This window comes from Aptenodytes forsteri, unplaced genomic scaffold (assembly GCF_000699145.1).
Source record: "Aptenodytes forsteri isolate BGI_AS27 unplaced genomic scaffold, ASM69914v1 Scaffold179, whole genome shotgun sequence".
NCBI classification, from domain to species: Eukaryota; Metazoa; Chordata; class Aves; order Sphenisciformes; family Spheniscidae; genus Aptenodytes; species Aptenodytes forsteri.
The window spans coordinates 1,818,402-1,827,850 of record NW_008795378.1 but is presented as its reverse complement, the minus strand read 5'-3'; the positions used below and the strand labels follow the sequence as shown (position 1 = coordinate 1,827,850).

The following is a 9,449-nucleotide window of genomic DNA, read 5'->3' as shown; positions in this document are numbered from 1 at the left end:
GCTCCTCAGAAGACTTGTTCTCCAGACCCCTCACCAGCCTCGTTGCCCTTCTCTGGACACGCTCCAGCACCTCAACGTCCTTCTTGTAGTGAGGGGCCCAAAACTGAACACAGTATTCGAGGTGTATACTAGCCTGGTGTTGAGCTTTCCAAAATTATATGGTGTAAAAATTGAAAAGATTTCAACATAATTTTCACTACTCACCTAAACGTTTATGCTGCTCCACGCCAGTTTTCAAGTCAATTTTTTCCTGTTCTTCAAGAGAAAGCTCTGGATAGGAGGCAGCTTTTTTGTGCTTTCCACTACTGAGCTTCTTCTCTGACTGTCCAGGTGAGGATTTAATTACTTCTGAAGCTTTGACTGCTGTTTTTGCAACATCCTTATATTGTGATGCAAGAGATACATTTGGGGCAACCACTTTATCACACATATAAAGGTAGTAACTGAAACAGTAGAACAGTAAAATTAAGAATGAAAGGTAAGGCATAATAAATGATGACTGGTAGAGAGCAGTAAGTTTAATTTAACGTGATTTCAAACTGTAAAAGCTTAGATGAAAAATAAGCACGTCCTTTTTAAATTTTTCCTATGCAAAAGGAAATCGTAATGATCCACTTAATCTTTACTGAGTAGATTATCTAGATAAGGTTTTGAGGCTATCAAACAAGAGCATTTTCCAAACATGGCTGATTAAAAAAATCATACAGAAAATCATATGAAGTCTTCATTTAAACGCAAAGAGTGAAATTAGAATGCCACTGAATCCAGACTCTCCAGCATTTTCATAATCCTTATGTTGGCAATGGAGGATGGGGGAAGTGATCACTGTAGTAGGAACGAGCATATCACTCTCTAAATAGCAAAGCTGTGTACTGACAGTGCTGGGGCATGTCTGAGACCAATGTTGGACCTTCTTTCCCACATATATTGACCAATCCGTCTGGATTTTCACAGCTCCTGGACTCCTGGGAGCATCCTTCTGTACCGCCCTAACCTTAGCCACTCAGCTTTTGTCTAGTACAGAGGGAAAAGAGTGACAAATGTGTTAAGGTCAGTGCCAAAATAATCAGTGTCACAATGCTGGAGTCAACACTGCTGTTTTCAACACTTTCCTTTCTCCTAGTTCTGAAGGAAGGCACCGATAGAAACAGCAAACCAAGGGACCATCACAGAAGTTCCACCATTCACGTGTTTGCGTGGGAACTAGTTTGATGTGTGTGTGTTGCTTTGGTGCATGCTGCTAGCCAAAAGAGTCCGATCTCACCCATACACGGTAAATGCATAACCACACGGGGATGAGGGTAAGAGGTATGTCAAGAAAAATTGTTTCCCTCATTGATGCAGATGACAAACTTTGTACTACATTAAGGAAATGCACTTGGTTTCTAAAACTAGGAAACTAATCAACAGACAATTCAGCTGTAGCCATTGTCCAAGTGTGGAATAAAGCCTTCAAATGCCTTTTACAAGTCTTTTTTGAAAGGAAATTAAGTTGCACTCATGGTAAATAGGCACTATGCAGCTTTCCACATGCATGCATTATGTTATAATAGGAAAGATTAAAAATTACATTCTGTCACTGCTACTCTGAAAAGGGAAATTGTAATTACATTTCAATTGTATTGCTACTGAAGAACACTCACAGATCACAGCTTGAGTCCCGTACCAAAAATCACTCATAAGCAGTTCATCAATATTTACACCAAGAAATGCATAAAAAGTTAGAGTTCAATTATTCTTGTGCAATCCCTTGGAGTTTTCCTAACAGTTCAGGTTTCAGGTACTTTTTTTCCAGTTGAAATTATCTTTAAATAGCCGAAAGTATTTAACTTGTACATATGGTACTCATAGTTCTGCACAGGAAATTCAGTTACCTGGGATGGAAAAAGGAGGGCGGCTGAGGATCAGTTTCTGCTTCTTGCTTGATAACTGGATACCACTGCGATACTTCCAGGCTCTGCTGCGAATCTGCCTAAAAAAAAGGTAATAAATCGGTACTTGGAAGACAGGTACATGTTATTCACATTTTCATAAACACTCCTCAGTGGAATGGCATTTACACCGCTAATGCATACACACAAAGGTGCATAGCACCAGACAAACCAGGGTACTGGAAAATGGAGAGTCTTTGGCAGAGATACGGGGCGATGCAAGCAACAGAAGTTTCTTCGATCTCCAATTTCCTATTATGGGCAAAGTAGGAATGAAATTAAAAGAAAATCTCTTTACAAACCTATATAAAAGCTCTGTCGAGTTTCCAGAACTCTGCCAGAGGCATGCTGCAAACGCTTGGGAGGAACAGAAAGCAGAAACTAGGATTCCCAAAAGGCTGTAGGAGCCTTTTGCAATAAAGTATCCACATCATAGTAAGCACCTGTCAGACACTTTATTACAAAATAAAACCTGTGAATAAAATGGAACAATTACTGGTGTTCCAGAGACAGAACTTTCTTTAGTCGTCACGAATTTTTATTACAGAAGTGGGCAAAGCTGCTGCAGTAACATGACAACTCCATTCCCTTTGCAGTAACAAACAAAATTAACTCAGGTGCATCAGCATATATAATCTTAAAACACTTCTGTGCATTTTGTATTTGGATAGCAATTCTTGTTCTGTTTGTCTCAAGAAACATTTTTGGAATTACTCTTTAGTCAAAGTTACTGGTAATTCTTTGTGCTCCACTGCAAAGTTACTATTAATTTCAAGTGAAAGGTGTCTTGTCACATATTTAAACAAGACTCGTAGCTAAGAAATTGATTCTTAATTTCATTGTATTAAAACAGCCTTGGGAAGCGGGCTTTCAGGTAAGGCGTGGGTGGTTGACCCCAACCAGCAGCCAAGCACCCAAGCAGCCACTCCCTCACCACCAGCCACAGGGGGATGTGGGCAAAAGCAGGAAAGCTCCTGGGTCAAGATAAAGACAGTTTAATAGGTGAAGGAAAGAGAAAAAAGCAAGTGAAGCAAAGGATATCGCTCACCACCCCCCACAGGCGCACTGATGCCCAGCCAGTCTCCAAACAAGGTCCACCTTGGATGACAAAACCCCCTTTCTTCTCCCTTCTATCCCAGTTTTTATTGCTGAGCATGACATTATAAAGTACCGAGTATCTCTTTGGCCCCTGCCAGCCTCTTGCCCACCCCCAGCCTACTCGCTGCAGAGGCTGAGCATGAAACAGAGAAAGCCTTGACACTGCAGAAGCACTGTTCAGCAGCAGCCAAAACGCTGGTGTGTTACCAACACTGTTTTAGTCACAAATCCAAAGCACAGCACCATACAGACTGCGACGAAGAAAGTTAACCATTCCAGCCAGACCCAGTACCTTTGGAAAGTTGCTCAATTAAAAAGAAGCCTATAAAGCTAAAAAAAAAAATCCTACTGCACCAAAGGCTTCATCTAGCGTTCCAACATCTTCACCATTTCTTGGGTACAAGATACATTATCAGAAAAGTTTATATTTACACACCCTGAAATAAACTGTCACCGAAATTCATCTCTGGCAGTCAAGAGAGTACCCAGTTATACACGTGTGGCTTGTACCAAGGTCTGCAGAATCAAATGCCACTTGACCATGAGAGAGACCAAATCCCATCTACAATATTCTGGTCAAAACTTCCAGCCCACTAAATTCAGCTCTAGCAACGAAACCGAAATTTAACTCCACCCCTGCAGTTCCTCAAATCAGTTCCAACACAGATAGAAAGGAGGGAGGGCACAAGGAAGCTAAGCTTCAGAATAGTAATCTCATAATCAAGCCTTTAAATAAGAAAGATTTGAAATACAGCAAATAATCTCTAGAAAAATGGCCTCATCCCCTGACACTTGTCAAGTTTTTTCTACTTATTCAGATCATTCTAATAATTTAAATAATGTACATATATTCTTCTACTTACATTACAGCTAGTACACAGTAATCCAATTTTAACTTCTGAATCACATCTTGTCCATGTTCTAGGACTCACATTTTAACATGTTTATATATTTACATATGAAATTATATATCAGGTAATCTGTATTTTCAAGTTATTAGGTCAGATTTTTATATTCCCACCTATTTCAAATGCAAAACAACTGTACTGTCTACCCATTAGTGTGCACTTTGCAAATGAATTACATAACTTGTGATCAAATTTTTACTTAGGAAAGAAAACGAAAGGTAATCGTAAATAAACATGAAGTCTTTTTCTAACACGATTCCTTCTTCATCATCTAGGTTAATAAAACAGAGACAAAGCATCTACTTCAATATATACACATGTATTTCATTACCTAACAATCTGTTTAGTTTAGATGCTCCTAAATTCTATAAACACAATATATCCAAGTAAATTTAAAATTGAATGACTTCTACATAAACTGTTTGAAAGGGCTACATGAAAAGGATGTCTTATTTTTCTTCTAAAGCTAGCTGTACAAAGCTGTTAAGAAAAAAAAAAAAATAAGTAGTGGTTTCAGCCTAATCATTAAGCCAGTTGTTTTAGCAGAGATGGGATTTATAAAAATACTCAGAAGAAATGTTAACTCTCCACATTGCGAGCTTTTCCCCACACATGGTGATGAACTCAAGGAATTGGTTTGAGAAGCAAGACAAAGTTTTAGTGCAGAGCAATTATCAGAAACTGTCGCAAAGTCAAAGGGAATGAGGATCTGACAGTGCAGAGACCAGCAGCAGAGACTTAGTGACAGCTGTTCCCATGAAGAGCAAGTGGATGTTACACTGCGGTCTAGAACCCAACAGAAAATGAGAAACTCGGTGACAATCAAATACACAGTTTACAGCTTTCTTATTAGCACAAAGAACAGAAAAGAATTAAGCTTGTGAGTACAGCAGGTGAGGGTCTACATTGTCTGCTCTTGAAATATTGAAAGGAAAAGCATACTTGCACTGTGAGGCAAGTAAACTCAGAGCGAAAAGGCTAAGGAGAAAGGCAACGCACAGTATCTAGGATGCTTCAAAGACTATGGGATTTAATTAATAATTTATTTTTACTGGATGGACAAAGACCTAGCCAAGGGCAACTGTTCTTCCTGGGCCCTCCAAGATAACCTCAAAGATGCGCTGGCACTTCCGAGGACTGACTCAGCAAAGGTGGTAAGGTGACAGAATAGCAAATGGAGCATCCTGTAAATAAATTTCCCTAGGAGTGTAAGAAAAGGGAATGTCTACACATTGTACCTAATACCTCTCTCTCCCACCACAGAAATGAGGGAAAGAAAAGACGACTGAAGCAGCCCAAGCTTCCCCAGGACAAGGAAACGGAGGCTGTGCTCCAACACTCCCCTATAAAACTCTTTTAATCTTTTGTACTTTCCAGGCGAATATCCATGAGACAAAAGAAAGAAAAAGAACCCTCCCCCACCATTTTATCTTTGTTCAAGTTTTCACAGTTTCTCTCTCATTCTGATTTCATATGCTGCTTTGTAAGAAAGAACTACACAGGTCTGCAACGGAAGACTCCACAAAGTTTTTGTATTTCATTTGCACCGGTCCAGCCCAAATTACTGTTACTGCTAATTTCAGCTGTTTTTTATATCTGTACACATGAAACTGAAAGATCTTGTGGTCTGAAATCTGCTACTGTGAAAAGGGAAGCAGTATTATAGGTATCAATATGGAAGACTATTTCCACTGATGCACCCACCATACTGTAGTTTATTACCTACACTGGCGTTGCAAGGATAAAGACTGCCATGTCTTTATCGGATGAAAAGCAAAGTCTCCTTGCTATGAACTTACATGCATCTTCAACTAATTCAGCACGTGGAAGCATGCCATATTGCAGACTTTCATGGAAATTTTCTGCCAAAATCCCTTACTGTAGACTGGCACAACTGTAAAAATACCTGTTACTACAGTAAGCCTTTCTGCAATACTCACTTTTCCGAAGTTTATGCTGAAAGGTGTCAACTGATAGCACAACTTTTTGGGCTCAATCATCTGGACTGCTCTTGCTGCTATTTTGAAATCCACCACAAAACATCCAACAGGCAAAATGGATATATAATCAAACCAGTAGCCATCAAACAGACATATAAATGCCAAATACACTGAAAAGAAACATAGTCATGGGGCAGGAACCATTTAAAAACCTCTGAAGTTTAACTTATACCCAAAAAATTGTACCTTCTATGAATGTAAACATCTGTGATGTTCAATACTTATCTGGTGCTTGTCTTATTATTTGAAGTAGAAGCTCTCTAAGGGAAAAATAAGCTCTGTATTTTTGAACCACAGCGCAGACTTGCAGCAGTACTTTAGGAAAAAATACTACATCTATTATTAACCATTGTCAAGATACTGGCCTACAGCTCATTACTTGGGCTGCTTAAAACCCCCTCTTTTTGGCATATTTCTCTATGCAAGTGGTTTAAACAGAAAGCTATTGCTGAACAAGCAGACTTTGGGCTTCTAAATAGCAACTTATCAATGCACCATTACCCTACACGCAAAGTCATGAGGTGGGTGGTTAGCAAGCTAGGTCGCCATACACTGCACGTGTGCATGCTGGAGTAAAGATAACAAATGAAAAATTAATTCGTAATACTTGATTTTCAAGCTCCTTCCTGCTTTGCTCAGCTGCTGCAACACACACTGCATAAAACGTACTCAAAGGTCAAATGGGAGAATGAGAATTTCCACAATAGCTCTGAATTTTCCAGAGACTGCATACCTCAGAATAGAACAAGAACCAACAAAGCCAAACCAGCTTGAATGAAGTTACTTACAGTCCAAATAGGAAAGAAATTACCACACCTTTTAATGAGAAATGTATTTCCATGGTAAAGCACTCTCACAAATTTAACTTAGGCTTGATTTAACAAGCATTCCCATTCACAAAAGGCAAGCAACGCGCTTCCAAAACAAGTATTTACATGTGAGCACAAAGAGATTTGGGAGTTTTACAAGAGTAGGTGAACTTACTTTGGACTGAGTTCTTTTCTGATTTTTCTCGCTAAATTTCTCCTTCATTTCCTCCAAGAGATGCTTCAGTTCCCGCTCCTCTGACGTTCCTAGGTATTTTTGGTTAATATGCAGGTAGCAGTGCCACTTGGCCGATTCAAATCCCCAGTGGCAGGTCCTCTTGTCTGGGGATCTGTGTGAATGCATCACAAACGTCTGGGGTGAGAACATCCCGTAGCACTCCAAACACTGGATACACGGGTCATCCGGCGCAAGGTAGAACTGAGGTGCAAACAACCCCTGGCACTTGCCCAGGCATTCATGCTCTACTTCAAAGGCACTGCCAGTCTCTTTCAATTGGGCCAAGGTGTTCTTACCAGGGAGAAAACTGCCATTTTGTGGAAAAGTGCGAGGACGTAGTAAAGCATTGCATAGTCTCTGAGCATCGGTCAGTGTAATTAGCCCACAGGACGGAGCATTAAATGGAAGAATTCCCAAAACCTTCAGAATATGAAGCTGGTCAGAAGTACACCTTGAGCAGTATATATACAGTTCGTCACACACCGTATTGATCTGTTGCAATGAAAAGTCTCGGAGAACTGAATTCAACACTTGAGGCAGGCAAAGTCTTTTTTCTCCTCCGACTTTAAAACAAGAGATAGATTCCCCCTCCAGTATAGTCTGGGTGAGTTCTGTAGAGCTGTCCGGAGGAATGAGCAGCGGACCAGAAAGTATTTGCGGCGATGGAAGAGGCAAGAAGACAGTGGGTGACATACTTTCCTGGGAATAACGAGCTGAAAAAGCTGCCGGTCCACCCAGTGAACTCTGGCTGCTTAAGTGGAACTGTGCCAACGTGTGTTTCAAACCTGGATTTAAATTCAAAGGCTCAGATAGTGAAGTATTGTTTGGCTTGGCGGTTTCCCCATCAGCCTCCACAGGAGTTTCATCATATTCATCCAGGTTTTCCTTCTTTATTGTTGGCAATTTATTTATTACAACTCGTACTTTGCTATTTACATGCATTTCTGTCATTGCTTTTTTTAACGGAGGACTCCCATCCTCTTGGATCCCACTCCTTTTTTGGTCTGAAACTAGACCTAGAGGGAAGTTTATTTGTGGGCTTTCCATTGCTAAACACCAGAACTTTAATTAAGTGAGTCTTGAGTGTGCATTTTCCTGCTTGTTCGTATGAAAAACAATTTCAAGTGATCTTGATTACCTCAGGCACACCAAGTCTTGCACTCCTTTCAGTAAAATGTTACTTCTTCAGCCTCCAGCAGTAAAAACTGTAACCCATTTTGCATGTAATACCATAAAATTAATAATGGAGACATTACACAAATTTATCTTTTAGTTTCATAGTTATTTGTTCAATTTTCTCCTATAAAAAAACCTGCCACGGTATGTATACAAAAGGCTTTTCTTCATATCCTACCCACTATTTTACACAGTAGTCTTGTACAGCAACTTAGTAAAAAACGATGAGTGGATGCAAGAGTGTCCAACCTCAATCATTTTTTTCCTTCAAAAAATATACTGTCTTTTCAAATAAGTCTCTATTTAAATATTAAAATAGAAAAATGGTCTCAGTTTGAAGAACGCTGATCTTAATGCAACCAATCCAAAATTTAGTTTGAGTTGTATGAAAATTTTATTCAGCACTTTCAGTTCCTGGATATCAAACACAATCTTAAGGGATTGCTTTATTGTGCTGCCAACTTTATGATTTCACCACCATCACTTTTCAAATAAGTCTCTATTTAAATATTAAAATAGAAAAATGGTCTCAGTTTGAAGAACGCTGATCTTAATGCAACCAATCCAAAATTTAGTTTGAGTTGTATGAAAATTTTATTCAGCACTTTCAGTTCCTGGATATCAAACACAATCTTAAGGGCTTGCTTTATTGTGCTGCCAACTTTATGATTTCACCACCATCACGAGAGTTACTATTGCATTTCACAAATAAATCCCCAAATTAAAGGCTGATCCAGATCGCTGGCCAAAACTAAACGTCCCTAGAGAGTCACCTTTCACACAGATGTCACTGGTGTGTGTCAGAATTTTCCCACCCTAAGATATTAGTAATAGAGGTAAGATCCAGGCCATCGGCTAATTTCATGCCTCGTGCTAACAGCGTTCTGTCAGTCCTTCCAGATAACCTGTGAAAAGAGAAAGGTCATAAGCAATCCCAAAATGTGAGTTTGCTATGTCAAAGGAGGGATACGTTTCCCAATTAATTACAAGACATCAGCGCGCAGAGAGCTTTCCTTTAAGACCGTAAGCCCCATTACAACCGCTGGCAGATGGGTGAAGCTGGCAGCAGCAGACAACTCCCGAAGCCATGCATTCACCGCCCGGCGAGCCGCGGGCAGGCTGGGGGCGGCACCAGAGCGGCTCTCTCACGGCGTACCCACGCTGGAAGGACGGGGTCTCCGGAGAGAGGAGGGCCGCTCCCCATCTCCTCCGCCCGGGAACCGGCCCCTCGCCCCGCAGCCCCTTCCCGGAAGGGCCCGGGACGCCGCATCCCGCCGCTCGCGCCACCCTCC

At 40.5% G+C, this 9,449-nt stretch overlaps 1 protein-coding gene across 1 annotated transcript in view; it reads right to left on the bottom strand.

The window, feature by feature from the left end:
* SKIL (SKI like proto-oncogene) overlaps positions 1 to 8,559 on the bottom strand; it is a 15,709-nt gene extending 7,150 nt beyond the window's left edge. The window contains exons 1-3 of the mRNA XM_009280550.2: positions 6,922 to 8,559; positions 1,875 to 1,972; positions 205 to 443 (exon numbers count right to left, since the gene is read on the bottom strand). Of these exons, the coding sequence (XP_009278825.1) occupies positions 205 to 443; positions 1,875 to 1,972; positions 6,922 to 8,028 (1,444 nt within the window). The 5' untranslated portion in view covers positions 8,029 to 8,559. The remainder of the gene's footprint in view (positions 1 to 204; positions 444 to 1,874; positions 1,973 to 6,921) is intronic.
* Between the last annotated feature and the right edge of the window lie 890 nt (positions 8,560 to 9,449).